This window comes from Haplochromis burtoni, unplaced genomic scaffold (genome assembly GCF_018398535.1).
Source record: "Haplochromis burtoni strain Fernald_Lab_line unplaced genomic scaffold, NCSU_Asbu1 Contig_1, whole genome shotgun sequence".
NCBI lineage: Eukaryota > Metazoa > Chordata > Actinopteri > Cichliformes > Cichlidae > Haplochromis > Haplochromis burtoni.
The window spans coordinates 3,523,146-3,541,869 of record NW_024582362.1 but is presented as its reverse complement, the minus strand read 5'-3'; the positions used below and the strand labels follow the sequence as shown (position 1 = coordinate 3,541,869).

At 41.5% G+C, this 18,724-nt stretch overlaps 1 protein-coding gene across 8 annotated transcripts in view; it reads left to right on the top strand.

Annotated features, from left to right (window-relative positions):
- The window catches only part of ncoa2 (nuclear receptor coactivator 2), a 60,594-nt gene that overhangs the window by 18,710 nt on the left and 23,160 nt on the right, over positions 1-18,724 (top strand). For all 8 annotated transcript variants that reach the window (XM_014335928.2, XM_014335977.2, XM_014336021.2 and 5 more), the window contains 4 exons: positions 10,936-11,043; positions 11,963-12,135; positions 15,183-15,283; positions 17,861-18,038. In XM_014335928.2, coding sequence (XP_014191414.1) covers positions 10,955-11,043; positions 11,963-12,135; positions 15,183-15,283; positions 17,861-18,038 — 541 coding nt within the window. In that variant the 5' untranslated portion in view covers positions 10,936-10,954. The remainder of the gene's footprint in view (positions 1-10,935; positions 11,044-11,962; positions 12,136-15,182; positions 15,284-17,860; positions 18,039-18,724) is intronic.

Here is an 18,724-nt window from a genome sequence, read left to right as displayed (position 1 = left end):
TTAGATTTGTCTTCAAGCTTGTCTGAAAACAATCTTGTTCATGTGTTCTATTATTTCCAGCTTCTTAGATCAGTTTTGTAGTTTTAAGAGAAGAGCAGCTACACAGTGAAGACTTTCGTTACAGGTTAGAGCTCCCTTTGGAGGGATCAGTCTGCCTGATGCAGATATTACTGGGAGATCGAGGCCTTCTTAACCGTCTCTCCTGATTTACCACAGCTCTTGCCTGACCCCTTTCTTTGTGTTTAACCCTTTAAGACCTAGCATAGAACCAAGTCCGCCAGAGCTTGCTTTATATTTTTACATGCTGTAGTGCCATTTTTGGGAGCATTTCAAGTTGCTATACATCAATACAACCATTATAGCCCAATTTTAATTATATGTATGCATTAAGTCCATAGTAACTACATAAATTGCAAAAAAGTGCAATAAACTACAAAAAAATTGAAAATCGTTTTTGGGTTTTTTTTACATATACTTCTCCTTGGAGAAATTTAATAGGTTTATCCCTCAACTTTAAATACAAAAAAGTTGCAAAAATAGTTTACAACAACAGGAAATTTATTTTGAGTGTCTTCATAGTTTTATTTTTGAGATACACCAATGTTTATATACTGCAGGAAAAACGAAAAACAATCCTATAATGCAAATTTGCAAAAAAAACCAGCAGGTGCATCAAAATAAACTATTTAAAGCAGTGCAATTTGAGTTCTAAGCATCCCAGAAACTATTCAGAAAAGCATAAAGTCAAACATAACTTGTAAAAACATCAGTATGGGCTTTTAAGGCCTACAAGTAAAAAACGACATTTTCCGTGAAAATGACGTCACTTCCGGTTTCGGGCAGGTCATGTCGGACATGCGATCGTTCGCGCCGACGTCTATGTCAATGTAGGAAGTTTTACGAACAGCTGATCGGTTTTTGTTCCAGCAAGCGCTTTTTATGCAATTTTTGCAAAGCTATATGTAGAAGGAAACCGTGACCTAGGACAAGCTGATGGCATAAGATGTAAGTACAACTCCTCCGGTTTCATATGCAAAAAAAACTATTGCGCTAGCTTACATGGTTCCGGTTCTACAGGGATTTAAAAATAGTTCTGCAAAACGGAGCGTGCCCGCTCCGACCAGCTTTAAAGGCTTAACAGTGTCCAGATTCAGCTGTTCTTGCAAGTGAGAGACCTTTTCAACCATTTTCTGTGTGAGGGGAGAGAATGTTTTACTCTTGGAACCAGTACTACTACTAAGTTTCTGTTATTTTACAGGTTACATTTCAGTTGGGGCCTGGGATTATTGTATTGCACACTGTTCTTACACCATTTTCTGAGGGGATTCATCATCATAATAGTTTGCATAAGATGGCATGGTTTTGGTTGCTCTTGCTAAAACTGGATTTTCTTCTTCATGTTCTGAGTTTTGTTGTATTTTTGATGCAGCCTGCACTTGTTTAACGTAGCTACACTCTAAGTGTGTCTGTGTGGATTGAATGCGCTGCCACGTGCTGATCCACAGTGGCACAGTGAATATTAAAAAAAAAAAAAGATGGTATGCAGTTCTCAGCACCGCACAGTACAGTTGCAAAATAAAGTTTGAGCTGTTTGGAGTGCTCTGTTTTGTTCTCATCTACATCCAAGTCATAGTTTTAGACACACAATCAGACTAAACTATTAACATGAAACTCTAACTTTAGTAACAAAGACACTCCTTTCCTGCAGATACTTATTGCACAATTATTAGGAGGAATTTTAGACTGTTCCTTTTATACTTGAGTATTTGAGTGTTTTGTTTTGGGGTTTGTTTGGTTTTTTTTTTGTTTGTGTGTTTGTTTTTTATTGAATAGACCTTTCTGTCTTGCCAAAGCATCTTACTTCAGTTAAGGTCAGTACTCTTCAATTCAGCCTTTCAAAAACCTGAATTTTATCCTTTTTAAACTTGTTCCACTCCTATGACGATGATGACTACATGACTTGTAGACATTCTTGGTGTCTTTTTTACTTCATGAATGCCAAAGTAATTAGAAATGCTTTTCTAACCTTTCTTAAATTTTATGCCACTTCCTCTGAGATCATTTGAAAATTCTGAGTGGTTGGTGGGAATTGTGCCTCAATCTTAAGACATGACATAAAAAAATGGCCTAATCTATAGGGAGGGGAACCTTCTGCAAGTCACACTTTCAGTAGCATCTCCTTGATTGGAACACCTGACTCTAGGGGGATTCATTAAAACAGAGATTTACGCACTTTCAGTACTTTCATCAGTGCATTTCTACAGTTGTGGTTTAGATGAAGATCAGGCTACATTTTATTGACCTTTGTAGAAACCGTGGTAATTCCTTTAGTACTGCCATATACAGCTGCAAGTAAATAATCAAGCAATTGATACTTCAAAGATCAGCTCATAGTTTCCCTTCTTCCAGCTTCTTCCATAATCGGATTTGTGCAGTGATATCTGAATCTCCTTTCTGGCATTGCTGTCAGCCACAGATGAATTGTTGACTGGATTGTTGTGGGGAGTCGCTTACTTATACCAGTTAATCAATTTCACCATCCCTCGATAGCTGACACTTCACTTCACCTATCTGACCAATCTTGTGTGTTTCTCGGACAGCCAGAAGCCAGCACTCTGTGCTTATTATACCGACAGACCTCTGCTTTGCATCCTGCGACATCCTGAAGTGACTGCCAGCGTTAAAAGATTGATGAGCGTGATCAGCTTTCAGTAAATGGGGACCGGGCTCTTGGTTGCACTCGGGCACTTTAGAGCCATTACCTTGCAGTGATTCTAGAGCGTCCCACTAATGCTTGAGTGGGACTTGGTAGCAGGCAAATATCCTACCTCTCTGTTGATTTAATCAGCATTGGTCTGTTTGTGTGTTTGTGTCTAACTTTTTGGACACATGTAATTTGAATAAAGAATTTACTTTGTTTACTGGCTAACCCTCATAACAATGGTTGTTTAAATGTCATGGTAAGCGTATAGGTGGGTAAGTGATTATGTTTTTGAGGAGAGAACTGAAAGTTAACCTTTGTTGCGGATTTGAACCACTCATTTGAACCACTAAACACAAGCCATTACACTCTGCAAACCTTCTCTTAAATGGGGAAAAAACAAAACAAAAGCCAAGACAAAACAAAACGTGCTGTGTTGCTCTCCCCTCTGTTCATTTACTGACTCTGAATTCTTGTAATCCCAGTTCACCATTGATTCCTCTACATGGAATATATCTACAGGGAAATACCCATCACTCAAGCGCCATTGTCATATTGCTCCAAAACACTAAATCCATCACCACATACATCCCTCCATCTCTTTTTGCCTCTTTCTCAGCCCAAGCCTAATATCACAACATCTGGTTTAAGGTAATAGCAGCTGTCAGCAGTTCACTGCAGACCCCACCCCACTGGGTATTTTGCTGATATTTATATTGTTTTTAAGACAAACGCATTTGTCTTTAATACCATCTTACACGATCCCGTCATGTTTCTTTGTGTTTTGGCACTCTCTGCACATCTTTTCACCCATCGCAAATATTGAGAGCGTAAAATGAGAAGCCACGAGTCCTCTGTGCCCCTCCCCTTTCACTATTTCCCCTTCAGTTTGTGGGAAATAAATGGACCATGTTGCAGCGCTCCAGAAGCAGTCTTTATTGGTGCACTCTTGCTCTCCGTTTCTCTCTCAGGGGGCCTGTTGAACCAAGGAGCCAACTGAGGAGAGATTACACACCAGCGAGACAATGTTCAGTGCCCCACAGAGGCTTTGCACTTTCTGGAAGGGCTCTCATTATTATAGTGCAGGAGACTTCAAACGATTCCCCAGTAGCTTTTGATGCAGTTTGATGCATAGTCATGCCCAGCTCTCTGAGCTCCAGAATCACTGGGTGTGTCTCTATAATCAAAGCCCTGCTAACCCACATGATTACAGGAATGGCACACTGGCACATACCCTCTCCTCTTGGCAATCAGACACAGTCTCCCCCTCCCCCCCTGCGTTGCATCCCTTTCCCCCATCATTATAGTATGACTAGAATGGGTGATTCAGTGTTTTTTAAAGGCCCCCTTTAGTGGCACACATTAAGCCTGGTTCACCTTTTGTGGGTATATGAGCTGTATACTGTATTACAAACCCATTTAAGGTAGCAGAAACCGTTGCATTCTTAACGGTTTGGAAATAAAGCTAAAAACATCAGGGTAGGGCTGGGCGATATGGCCCAAAATTCATATCTGGATATTCTTTAGTTGGATGGCGATATACGATATATATCGCGATTATTTTATTTTTGTTAAAGCCATAAAGTAAGAGCAAAAAGAGTTCTTAGTCATGCTGTGTCCCAGATCTCACACAGGCACTTTTATTATCATTGAGCGTAGATGTACATAAAAAAAATAACTCAGAAATAAATTATCAGCATTTATTAAACAATAATGCCCCATAAATAAAATAAAACAATGTTGGTTTTGTGCATAACAAAAAGCTCGCAATTGTGCAGTCAAAATGTAAACTAAAAGACGCTGAGCATAATAACAAAGACAGATGTTGCAGCTGCTCTGTTCCCAAGTTCTACTCCGTGACTGACACCCTGACAGCAGTTATGGCGTTAACGTCATTTTAATGAGATTAACGCTGACAGCACTAAAATCGTAATCTCCAAATGTTTTCTTTTTACCGACCAGCTCCTCTTTGATAGCTGCCGTGTCCATCTTGTCGTTGCCTGCAGGTGAAGCGATGGGGGAGGGGGAGTTGTGTTCAGTGAAGGAGAAAGGCGAGGCAGAGTAACATTATATAAACGATATTGTCACATAAAAATATATTGATATATTTATGTCTGTGAAGGTTCTCAGTCATCCAGGTCATCGTAGTCTAAGGAGCTTGGAAAGAAAAGCGTCTGGACGACTTTGAGTTGCTTGAAGACGTTTCACCTCTCATCCGAGAAGCTTCTTCAGTTCTAAGGTCAAATGGTGGAGAGTCCCAGATTTAAACCCAGTGGGAGTTCCCCCCCCCCCAAAGATTTGGGGGGAAACTCCCAAGTGAAACGTCTTCAAGCAACTCAAAGAAGTCCAGACGCTTTTCTTTCCAAGCTCCTTAGACATTGATATATTTAAAAACGCGATATATCGCCCAGCCCTACTTCAGGGTGTTGTAAATGTTTATAAAGTCCTATCTGAATTAAAATGCTCTTTCCCAGCCTCTTTGTGTGCATAAATGAAAGTTCAATTATTAAAATTGCTCAAAAGATTTCTCACATATTACCCCATAAAGGTGGAGATACTGCACATTAATCTATTCATCTTACTGTTTCCCAGCTGAGTCGCTGCAGAGCAAATTCCTCTGCTTCTGTGTATTCTTTAAGTGAAGTGTTTTGTATTGTGCCATTCTCTCCTCACAGATGCAGATAAATTCTGTTTTGTGCTGTGGATGTGCTCATTGCCATCTAATAGTGTATGTCATGTAAAGGTTGAAGCAGCTGAGTTTGATCAGAGGAAAGATGGTTGCCTCAAGCAGCAGAGGCAACCTTAGCAGCAGCCCCTCGTTGTCTCTTCAGTCCATCCTCGCCAGACTGGTTGGCTCCAGGTCCGTTGTGGAGAGTCTGCACTTAGGTGACACCTAAGATATAAGCAATGACACTCACCTATGAGCACCTCCCTCAAGTGCACAGAGTACTTTCAAAGTCAATTGATTTCTCCAGCTTTTTGCTTGCATTTGTTTTTTGGTTTATTTTTATTTACACTTTGGTGTTTTAATACGCTGGAAAGCATTACATATTTGCATTTCTGTCTAAGTTCTGACAAAATCAATAATTCTGATTAAAACTGATCGGATACTTTTATTGGAAAGTCATCAATGTTGTGTTGCTATGCTAGTGGGTGTGGCTGTTACAGAGGTTTAATTACCTGACCTTTAATTCAGCCTTGTGAATCAGCCACACAGATGCGCTAAAGATGTAAAACTGTAATGAAGTGTCAATTTGGGGCAGTGGGTAAGTGTTTACTGCACTTACATGAGCTGAGACCTAACAGCTTTCAAGTTGTGGAAAATCTGCATGGAAACGTGTGTTAGAGGACCTCAGTGACCACAGGATAATTTCCAAGTGCATTATTATGCAGGCATTATAGTTTCCACGGCCAGTGTGTGGTGGCCCGCTTGTGTACGAGTGACGTTCTGTAATCAGATGGTACATGCAAGGCTGTCTGCAGGCGACCACATGCCAGAGGGTTTGTGAAAGACACTATACCACAACACGTGCAGCAACTACTGCATGTGCCCTTGAGGAGAATTTCTCAAAGTGGATTTGAAAAGTATAGAACAGGAATGGCTGCATTTTCATGTTATATGGAATTGTACTTTCCCATTGATTTCTTTTTTCTTTTTTCTTTTCCCTCCTCTCTCTCTCCTCCCAGCCCGCTGCAGCCAGCTGTAAAGTATGTAAAAGACATCCCCCTTTTAAACAAATTGATTCCAGATAGTCTCTTACAGTCTACAGGCTAATGTTTGTCATGGTTGCATGGTCTTCCTCATGATATAAAAAAAAACAAACAAACAAAACTGACTTGCTTACTACCATAGTTACTACTACACTCCCCATGATGCGGTATTGTTTGGCTTGTTTGAAAACTGATATAGTTAATCACATTGAGAAAAGTGAAAGACATTATACATGAAGTGGCAACCGTGGCGCTGGGGGTTGGGAAGCGCATCTGTAACCGGCAGGTCGCCGGTTTGATCCCCGGGCTCTCTGTCCTGGTCAAGACACTTTACCCTACCGCCTACTGGTGTTGGCCAGAGGGGCCGATGGCACAATATGGACATTTATTTTTTTAATATGTACTTTTTTTTCTCTTTTTTTTTTCTGTCAGTCTGCCCCAGGGCAGCTGTGGCTACAGCTTGCCTCCACCAGTGTGTGAATGCGAGAGTGAATGAATAATGGAATTGTAAAGCGCTTTGGGTGCCTTGAAAAGCGCTATATAAATCCAATCCATTATTATAAAGTGTATAATGAAAAATTGGTATAAAAGGTTGTGTTAATCCAGTGTATACTAACATGTTAAAGAGGATCTCATGATCTAATTTTGATTATGATCCATGCCTTATAGTTGACAAATGTCAAGCGCAACAACAACAAAAAGCATAAAATGACATTGTATAGCAAAGCAATTTTTTTTTTTTTAATGAGATGTAGATTATGTCTTATTGTTATGAACCATTATGAAGTGCTATAGGTACATAAACTACAAATAGATGGTTTTAACCCATTGGTAGGAGGCCGCTAGGCAACATAATGACATCATAATTAGATGTGGGAATCACCAGAATGTTAATGTAACATGGAGTTGGTCCGCTATCAGTCTGCAACTGAATGGGGTCAAGTTGGCAATTACATGCAACTTGGAAATGTATCTGATAATATAATAATTAGCTGTGATAACCCATCAAAAACGCATATCTGTTGCTGTCTACATACATAGGAATTCACATTTAATTATTACATTTGTGCTCATCAGCCTTCCCGTTCTATAGGAATATGACCAGAATACAGCCAGCAACCAGTTGTCTACATTTATAAATCAGTATTATTTGCAAACCTATGGCCATCTCTCTGAGTGCAGTGGCAGTCAGTCCAAGTCATGCCGCGACTCTTTGCAGAAAGATTGCACAGGTTGCCTGGTAGGAGTCAATCGTTGCAACGCGAATGCACATTTAGTCAACACAGCTCGTAGTCGTTGGCAAAATGGGGGGGGGGGGAATCGGTACACTGACCAGGCAGCCATGAATTTTTGTTTGGTGGATGCAAGGAAATTGCTGATGAATTTTTACTCATTAACTTGCTCTGAATTAGGAGGTGTCTTTTTTGGTTTTGTGGGGTTGATTTTAATGTAAATTTGCTCGGCTAATGTTTTCTCAGGATGGTGGTGGATGTGATGAGCCCTCTTGTTGCTACTATTCCCTGACTATTTTCATTTATTTAATGAAATACCAATATTTGGTGTCTGTGTATTGTTACAGTATCGCCATGTAAAATTCCACAACACTATTTTGTTTTTTATTTGTTGATTTCCCCCCCCCCACTCCAATCATAATATACAATATAGATAAAAACATGTACATGTGTGCTAATTTGATTGTGCAACTCCTAATTGCGTAGGAAGAGTTCATGGAGAGGCCCAAATTTTGTGTATGGGCACACTTCTCTTTTCAATTTCACTTTCTTACTCCAGTGGACATGTGGTATGACCAGCTGAGGTACTATCTGTCAGTTCTGTAGCTCTTTTGGCTTGTGAAGAATATTTGTTTAGAAGTGGCCCGGCTCTCTTTTATTGTGACTGTGCGAATCTTGGCAAAACCTGCTTGGTCTTACACAGATGTCACACTGTGTATGACTAACATAAGGTAGCTTGTAATGAGTGATGGACCATATGTCTCAACTTACAGCACTAATGAACTAAATGAGCTGACAGCTTGATGAACTGAACATTTGATAGATGCCTTCCAGAATATGCCAATCACTCCCCTACATAATGAGGTTACTCTCTTATGCGGTCATTAATCTGTGTTGAGTCTCATCAGCCCTGTTATTGCAGAGTTTAACATAGCCTGCATTAAAATATCATTTAGTCCAATTAAATTGTTTTGAATTGCACTTCTCCCCTCGTGCTACTACCTAGTCTGCTACAAGCAAAATGCAAGTATGGTGTTAAATTATTTATTTATGTATTTATTTATTTTTTTAATTGAATAAAGCATATGCATATGGGAAGTCGGTAAGGATCACGGCAGAGTCGTTAGGCATAGCCATCCCTGCATTTGGAACTATAACCGTGATGTTCTGTGTTACCTCTGAGATCTCTGTCATCATAATTGTGTACATCACTTCAGGTCTGGGGGATGGGGATAAGAATTTATCATGCCAGAGACACACTTGGGGAGCATGCCACTATTCTCTTCCTTCATACCTACTGTGTCCAAGAGCATTTAAGCTTTGAGGAGCTCTTCCCGAGGGGGTGATGTTGATAATTAAGTCAAATCTTAGCTCCCGTATAGTAAGTACTAACACCAGTGCCCAGCTGTTTATAGCTGCCCTGGGAACCAGCACATTCTCCAGGATTAGAAATCCTTTCCTAGTTTGCCCATGTGAAGATCAGAGCCCTCCCCCAGCAACAAAAATGGAATACCAGCCTGCTTGCCAGGGTGTCTGGCTGTCTGTATTGGTGTCATTGAGACGTGCCTTCTACATCCAGTCTCTCTTATTTGTCTCAACGTACAATGACCCATCATTACTGCCATGTCAAGGAGACGGAAGCAACCAATCATATCTGGCCTCGCGGGGCTGGTGGAGCCAATCAGGTCTAGAATTCCCATGGTAACTTGTGCCTGAAAGCCAGGGCACAGCCAATCGGAGCAGAGAGTGCCACTTAGCTATTAGGGTTTAATTGCCTGTTTCCGTTGTCATTAATAAAAGTTGTAACCTCTCTTTTTAGAGACTGTTATACGTTCAGTGAACAGCACAGTGCCTCGGCATGAAAGCAGCCTAATGGCATTTGAAAGAGCGTAACACAAGGGCACATGCACAGTGACGTTTGTGTATCATGCTCTGTTCATTCACTGTACAGGCCAACAACAGTGCTCAAGTCGCTTGTCAACCGAATGTCTTTTACCCTTCAGATTCTCCTCTGTCTCTCTGGCCAATCATGACTGCTTCATCCATTTGTGCACAGACCCTACCATTAGCTTAAAGTAGGTCATTTCAGGCCAGGAGGGAGCCAGACTCAAGTTTGCATGGTCACTTTCTCTCCTTTTAGTTTAGCCTGCTTCTGACGAGCTTTTCCTTTCCACTCTGCTCTACATTGTGTTGTTTTCTGCTCTGTTCTTCCTTATGTAATGGCTGAGCAGTAAAGCGGCGTGTGTGTGTATGTCATAGCCGTTTCCATGGTTAGAGTGGCTGAGAGCGTAGAACAACACAGCATGCCCCAATCTTGGGCACTGTAGTGAGGAAGACTTTTCCATTTTCTTTCTCCAGGTTTGCCTGTTTCTTAGTCTTAATTGCCTTTAACCTCCCCTCCTTTGCTCTGTCAAACTCCGAAAGCAGAAAAAGGTGTAGTTAATCATGTTGCATGAGCCAACGCAATGTTGTTTTTTTTAATGCATTTTTTTTATAAAGAAGGATATCCTTTTATGTTGAAACCCAAGTCCATTAGGCACCATCAGATGTTCAGATCAGGTGGTAATTAATAAGACATTACTCTGATCAATAATTGATTGTCTTTCATTTAGTGGCAGCCTATGGTTGCTTTCAGGGTTGGAGTAAAAGCAGCATTCAAAACGTGTTGGCATGTAGGGTTTGAGACAAATTCAGCAAAGTCTCAGCTTCCTTGTCAGTTCTGATAACACAAAACGGTCACAACATGATTTCTTACTCACTGAAAATCTTACAGTCTGTTCCATAAGTTCAGAGAGAACAGACAAGATATGATTCCTGCATTTACATTTTAAGCGACTCTTACAAACCAATGTGAAGCATTCTCAGAGGCACTTAAACAAAGAACACATGTTGTCATTGTAAACCCACTCTGCTCTTAATGTGCGCCAGCTTTGCTTTGGTTTTGTGTAACAAATGGGTTTTTCTTGGTACATGGTTGAGCATGCAGTCTGGTGCTGTGGGCAAGGTGCTGTGTTCTCATTTCAGTCTCTCTAGGGAGAGCTCCACCATCAGAGAGAAATGATTGAATCTCTTTCTCTGCTCCATTTTCACTCATTTCTCCTGGAGTGGATCTGCCTGTGCCCCCAGCACATTGTAGCGTGTGCGTGTGTTGTATGCAGATTCCGATGTTGGCATGTATACAGGCCAGCATGGGTGTTCTTCACATTATATAGCTGCCTATGCTTGTAGTGCTGAAGCATTTCTTTCAAATGTAAAACTCTTCTTTTGTGCCTCTTTGTGTTCATTTTCCAGACGCTGATATGCATTGAGGATGAGTGGAGTCGGCGAAAACTCATCTGACCCTGGCAGGGCAGAGTCACGGAAACGCAAAGAATGTTCTGCTGAACTTCTTGGACCCAGGTATTTGGTCCCTTTAGGAGTTATGTTTTTGACATTTCTGCGAGTTTTTGCTGTGTACAGTTAAATGTAATGTGGGGCAAAGTAGTTATCATGCACTAAAGGTCAGATCCAGTTTTAGTCGGTCCACACAAATGAGTAACGACTTTGCAAAGTTGTCCGGTTCACAATCTCCTGCACACATTTTTCTTTAACCTATTGTAACATAAATGGAGTAGACCTGATTTATTAGCAGGCTGATAATATCGACCTATATTAGCTATTTGCCAATCTATCGGTATCTGCATTTATAACTGTTAATGAAGGAAAAGACGAGAGAAACACCCTTCAGCTGACTGACGCTGAATAGTTTGTAGACCAGAGGGCACTCTGCAGTTTCCCAATCACAAACACAGCCACCTGCTGACTGAGCAGAGTCTGGCAAATCACAACGTAAATAAATAACTATATAGATCCAATGTGGGGGAAATGTTTGTTTCATGTGTACGAAAGAGAAAAATATTGGCTGACATATTGAAATAAAGAGTTTTTAAGTCGGCAAGAATGTTAAAAATCCTATATTTAATCGGGCTCTAAGTGTAATATTGGCTTACCCTTGTGCCATGTTAGCAGCGTGAAAGCTCCTAGAAGGATGAATTGACACTAGTGTTGACTCTCCTCGATGCCTCAGTAGATATATTGCACTGTCAGTGTGCTGTCATTTGGCAGCTTTCAAAATGAGAGGCCTCTTCAGCCCTACTCAGGAAAAATGTGTGGACACTGGAACCCTGGTGTAGTTTTATAGATGGATGGACTTTGCTACCCTGGAGCTGTTTGATGCACTTCCACTCTCTTGAACCTTTAGCCATCAATCTGTATCGCCCGTGTTGTGTTACTGCTGTCCTCAGTGCAGTTTCTCACCCTTCTGTTTTTGTCTCTGCAGTCCCAAACGGAGCAACGAGAAGCGTAACCGCGAGCACGAGAACAAATACATCGAAGAGCTCGCCGAGCTGATCTTCGCCAACTTCAACGACATCGACAACTTCAATGTCAAACCTGACAAATGTGCAATCCTGAAGGAAACTGTGAAACAAATCAGGCAAATAAAGGAGCAAGGTACAAATGGCAGCCTCTAATATTTTTGAAACGTGATACTTTGTTGCAGAAACAATCAAGATCCCTACAGTGCAACAGCGAAAGGAATACGGAGTTATTTGAGCTGTTTATTTTATTTTATTTTTTTATTTCTTTATTCCCATGAAGTTCTGTAATTTTCCCCTTTCAGCTTTTTTTTTATGTCATAAAGCCCAGTTTTATACCATGGCTAACCTTAGTGAAAACATGTCAGTGGCTTTGACACAGCTGCAAATCAAATTCGTTGCTGTGTTCTTAGTTGTGCTTTTAAAGTTCGACACAGCTTCCACGGGTGGCTTTGTGTTGACAGAAACCTCAGATCTGATAGCATAAATATTATGATTTGGGATCTGTTTCATACACAGTAACTGGTGTTCTTATTAAAGAGCAGCACAATTGATTTAATGTTCCCTCCAACACTCCATCATACAATGTGGATGAGCCAGAGCAGTTTTTTTATTTCTTTTTTTTGTTGGCTGCCAGTCTTTCCCAGGAGCGCTCTGAGCCAGAACATCAGGCAAATCGATCAGCATGTTTGGTTGTACTCGCTGCTGCCTCTTTTTGTGTGTGTGTTGTGTGTGTGGAAGTAGGGGTCTTTAGTAAGTGGTAGAACACTTAAAGCTTTTAAAAAAACAGGGCTTCTTCTCTTGCTTCAATTTGAAGGAACGTGCTGATCTTAATGTTTTACCATCGCACAGCCGAAAAAACAGCCGAGTGGCTGGTAGACAAAGAGTGGCCCACTCGAGGTGTGTATGAATCAGACCAGCTGATGATGTCATCATGTTTTGTGACTCACATTGCCAACTGTTATGTAATGGTGATGCAAAAATCACAATCAAATTCTTGCTAGTGTCTGTTGCTCCCACCCCCTTTTGTGATGTCTTATTCTGTGCTGCCTTCTTTTCTACCTCCAACACTTCCTCTCTGCATTATCATCTTTTTTCTTTTTTTTTTCTTTTTTTTTAACCCTTTGCTATAATGACATCCTCTGCCTGACTCTCAAGGCAAAACATTTTAGTACAGAAGGAACCCCTGAGGGAAGGGCTAAATTTTCCTATTCTGCTTTGTCCTCCATACGTCAGCGGCCACGTAGATGAACCTTTTTGTGTGTGTGTGTGTGTAGTTAAAGCAGGAAGCTACTGCATCTCATCCTGCACAAGTGAAACGGGGATGCTGTGAGCTTATGTTATGTCCTACTGTTATTTGCTTTTCATTGCACCTCATGTGTTTAATGTGATCTGAAACAGAGGTGTAGTTATTTTTTAGTAGTATATTTTTTTTCTGTTGTCCACATTTAGTTTACTTTCTGCTTATAGCGACAATATTACATGTATTCAAATACACTTATGTGACTTAATATCTCTCTCTGATTGGTGATTTCCTGTAGAGATGTGCCATGTGGTGAAGATGGCCTTTGGAAAAAGGAACGAAAAAAAAAAAAGCAATGAATTCATCCCTGTTTGTTCCTCTCACACTGTCTGCGTACATTTTCCACCCTGATTTGGAAACTGGTTGCAATTTTCTGCGTGTCTTTTCTCTTTCCAGCTTGTTGCACCTTCACAGACAATATGTGGAGAAATATGCTTATAGAGCCTTTAGAATAATGGCATAGCCAAGAGTTTTACAGCTTTTTTTTTTTTTTTTCTTTAACACTCCGTGTTGGCAGGAGCACCCAGTTAAGACTCATAAAAACTGTGGACTGGGGTCTGTGTAGCTGCTAAGCTGAGCCTAGTACATTATTTATTCCAATATTCAAAATATAAAAATAAACTCTGAGCAAATTGTTAAATATCTGAAAGAAGGAACAGTATATAGCAAATGTCTTGTTAGTTGTGTGTTAAGCAGCAATTGTTACTCAACTGGTCAGTCCCTCTCTGTGTCTGGCACAGTTCCACAGTTCTCCAGACAGAAAGGCAGGGAGGGCCGCACTGACACTGAGTGATGGGTCTGCACCCAGGGCAGCTGTGCTGGTCTACAGGGCCCCGCTGGGCCCGGAGAGGCCCTGCTGATGCGCACATCATTAATGCTGAAAGAGATGAATTTGTGTCTGTGCGATGGTGCACAAACCCACAAAGCCAAGGGAACCCTGCATTTGCTTTCACCCTTCCAAAAAGAAAATACAAGGGACGGGATCATTTTGTTTGATTCTTACCACAATATTTATTCACCATATGGTCAGCCTGCTTCTTGGCATCGTGCGAAAGCAACATCCCCCCCCCCCAAAAAAAAAGAAGCAGCCAGAACAGAAACGACAACAACAACAAAAAACCCAATGATATTCCGCCTCACATCATCATCTCTAAAAGTAGGGCAGCCTACGCTTTGAACATAAGGCTTCTCTGCATGGTTATTAACCCACTCAAACGGACACATGCATCGCATTATAGCACAGGTACAGGAGCTTACAGGATATTTATTTATGTTTGTTTTTTTTAAGTGGATTTTGATTGGACATAAGATGAAAACAGTAGTAAATTATAAGCCATACGCATCTATGTGCTCAGTAATTCATACTCTCCATATCCATTAATAGAAAATCAACAGGAGTCTTGACTGCTACAACTTGTTTTCCAATTTGGAACAACATTGCTTGGACACCATCAATGCTTAATTGTTTCCATATTGGCCTTTTTTGTTTGTTTGTTTGTCAGGGCTTTGGCATAACAGAGTAATCTAAACAGTGACTGCCCCCCACAAGGCAGCTGTGTGCTCTAACACACCTTTCGCACTGTGCTGCTGCTCTGTGCTTCGGTGTGAGCCATGGCCACATGGTTTCACAAAGGGGACCGATGTGTTTGCTTTGCAGCAGCATGGATACCTGTTAAAAGACTCGTCAGTGGCTGACCTCTTTTATAGTATGTGGGTTAGTTTCAGAGGAAAAGTAAAGTTGTTTGTTTCAGCCTTTTCTTTTTCCATGTTTGACAGTACAGTACGTTACAGTTTTCTTTTTTTTAGTAACTTCCTCATTGTGAAACAGTAAGGAGCCCTGACACAGTCTCTTAAATTTTGACTAACTTCGCTTTTAACAGAAAAAGCTGCAGCAAACGAGGAGGAGGTGCAGAAGGCTGACGTCTCATCAACAGGCCAAAGTGTGATCGACAAAGACGCCTTGGGACCAATGATGCTGGAGGTGGGTGCACGGCCTTTTCCTCCTTACTCATAGCACCATATGTGAAGAAAATATTATGAAATGCCAGACTCGTGCTGAAGTACCCCACACTCCACTCATTTGCTTCCACTCACTCAGGAGATGCTCTCCTCTTTAAATCATGATTGCTATATAAAGTGTCCCATCTACAGAGAACAATTAGAAACGAGCCAGCCGTGGTTGTGTGTGAGCGTTGCGGAGTTAAAGCTGCCAGCATCTTGTATCCACCCCTGATTGGCTATAAATCACAAGCGGGCCAATGGGGCCCCGTTGTACCACGAAGGACCACTGGAGTGCTTACATATAATAGGAAAGAAAGCAACAGCCTGGCGGATGAATCAGTCCATTGAGCCTGTCCTCTCACTCACTTCCTCCCTCCCTTTCTCTCTCCTGCTTGTTCAGTTCTCTTTCCTCTCTGTCTCTCCCTCCCCATCTTCTCTTCCTTCGCCTCTAGATCTGTCCTGTCATGGAATATTTATAGCTCTCCTGGTCCAGCGTCACTGAATCGACATACTAACTCACAGCTAAATATAGACCAGTGCAGCCTGCAAGCTTTCCCATCTGTCAGCAGCCCCAAAACACAGCGATCGGCCATTCACACCCGCTCCGCTCTAGCCATGTCCCCGTCCGCCAGCCCAGGCTAATTACAGTGTGCTCTGCGGAGTATGGCTGTCGGCAGGAAATGCACCCACGCGCCCCATGACCCTCCTTCAAGGCCTTCTGCTGCCCACTCTCATGCCAACTCAAAGACGGACAAGGCTGTGAAGAAACATTAGTGTGCTGTTGTTTTAACCTTCTGGGAGCAGTCTTCTTCTGTCACATGATTTATTGTGGCATGTAGTTTGCATCCTTGCTAGCCCACGCGGTACAGAGGCTGTTGTGTGTTTCATGCATATTTTTACCTCTACCAACAAAGTGTTAAGCATCACTGTCATACAGTACTCGAGGCATGTTTGAATTGCTTTAAGACAGAAATGTAGAAAATGGCTAATATTAAGTGAGAATTTATGAGAAGAGAGAACTCTGGTTGCAAAGCACTGCTCAGATTTAAATAATCCAGAGAAATTCCCAGATTCCTACCCTGCTGCAATTCATTACCTGCTGTGTAGCAATATTTAATCATATGTGAAAACAATAGGTTCTATGATATCACTCACAATGTATTTATTCAGGCTTTATTAATTTGTAGTTTCCGTAGAAATGTCTCTAGTGTTTATATTTAGTATTTAGGGAGGGTGTTGCAAATTAAGGTATTGGCTAAGAACATTATGCAAGAGTGTCTGGAGGAAGGCAGGCGTTGGCACTAGAGTGTTTGCTCTGTTTTTGTTTGCCCTACTTGTGCAGTTCATGGCCTTTCTTCATGCAGACTGGACTTACACAACCGTGTTGCATTTTGGAACAGCTCTGCTTCATGCAGTGATAGATGAGATCTCCTTAATCTATTTTCAGATCGTGCTGTGTTAAGGCGTGCAAAGGAAAACTTTCTTCTCAACATGATCATGTGTTCCCGGGATATGGGTTTGCTACATCCAGACTTGTCGGTTCACTGTAGATTTGTTAGGAAGTGTAGTTTGAGACATATACACTATAGTTATAGATGAGCAAGGATGCCAAAAACCCAACACGATACAAAATAAACATTTACGTTATAAATCCTCTTGGTACCCATTGAACAATTCATGTGACCCTACACGCTGACAAGTGTGTGTGTAGTGTAGATAATGTTTATTTAAGCTGAGGTGAGACACCTTGAGAAGAGTCTCTTGCGTCTTATCTTGACATCAACTTTACAGCGTTACAAGCAGCAGAATTCCCTTTTTAAGAGCTCCCGGTGATTTGATGGCCTAATTGACACCACCTTGTGCGTAATGGCTGACCTGGGGCTGTATTCTTTCAATTAAGTACTGCTCCTCCTTCACATCCGCCCGTCTCTGCAGGCACATGCTTTTATCCTGCTTTTTATCAGCCACAGCGATGGTGAGCGTCTGTGGGAGTGATCCATGTACCCGGCACATGGCGTACTAATCGTTCCTCTTCAGACACAACTAGTACATGTGTCGGCTGTCATGGGGATGTTAGCATCAGCAGTCGTTGGAGTTTTTAGATAAACTGCGCCTTCACTGAGTCGCCTGGCATTATCTGTGAGATCATAGAGGTAACAGTGCATTAGATGATGTTGCGGAAAATAACCAGACGTGGCGAGATTTCCTTTTTTGTTAGGGAGTTGTGGAAGTACTGCGTATTGTAGAATTTGCCATGATTTGTGCCAACATTTTTGTGCTGTATAAGCATTCTTGCTGGAGCACACTAATCACATCTCAGGCACAGTAGGCGCAAATAGAACATCCCTAATGATAATGAGCTAACGAGCTAATTGGTAATTAAGTTACAATAAGACAAACAAACAATAGAATTCAGTAGAATATACATCTTTCTCTGCATCTGTTTGTGGAGTTTATATGCTTAAAACTGGATATCCTGACCATTAACCAGTGAAAGAAAAATGACCCAGTCCATAGTGAACAAACTTCTGAACTGTCTTTCTTTTAAATCCTCCAGGCTCTGGATGGCTTCTTCTTTGTGGTGAACATGGAGGGTAACATTGTGTTCGTGTCAGAGAACGTGACCCAGTACCTGCGCTACAACCAGGAGGAGCTGATGAACACCAGTGTCTACAGCGTGCTGCATGTCGGGGATCATGCTGAGTTCATCAAGAACCTGCTGCCTAAATCCCTCGGTTGGTTCAGAGATTGTTTTTTCCCTTTTTTTCCCTTTTTTTTCTTCTTGCTGTCAGTTTCTGTCTCACTGTGTCTCTTTTAGTCCATGTCCCTCGCTTTTCCTGACTTTGCATGTATGTCCTTTGTGCTGTGCTTCCGCTGCCTCTTAACACCCTCGCCTCTCTCGTTCTCCTTATTCAAACAGGTATGTTGTAGGTGGCTGTTGTTGCAGTGATGTCAGATTAATTAAAACATTTAAACGGTCACGGTCAGAAAGCATTTGATTCAGCTGTTTAACAGAGACTTTTAGGATGCTGCAAAAACCTATAGGTTCTTCATTTGTCCCTTTTGCTGACGCTCAGCCCAAACATTTGCTCGCACTCTTCCTCCCTCCCTTTTCAGCTAATTAACTTCCTTATTTCAGCTTCTCTCCCCTGTCAGCAGCATCGTGCGCCTCCTATATTTCCATTTCATGTCCTTCCTTCTCCTTCTCTTCACTTATTTGTGTCATTCTCTCTTTCTCTGCCACGAACGCTCACCAAGTTCCTATTTTCATGTTCTCACTTTCCCATTTTTTAGCCCACACACGGAAAACATTGCGTTTATCCTCACCTTACTCCATTTATTCTGTCACGTAAGATAGAATTTACTTTCATAGCCGCGGCCATTTAACATCCTGCCTCTGCATGACTTCCGCACGAGAGGT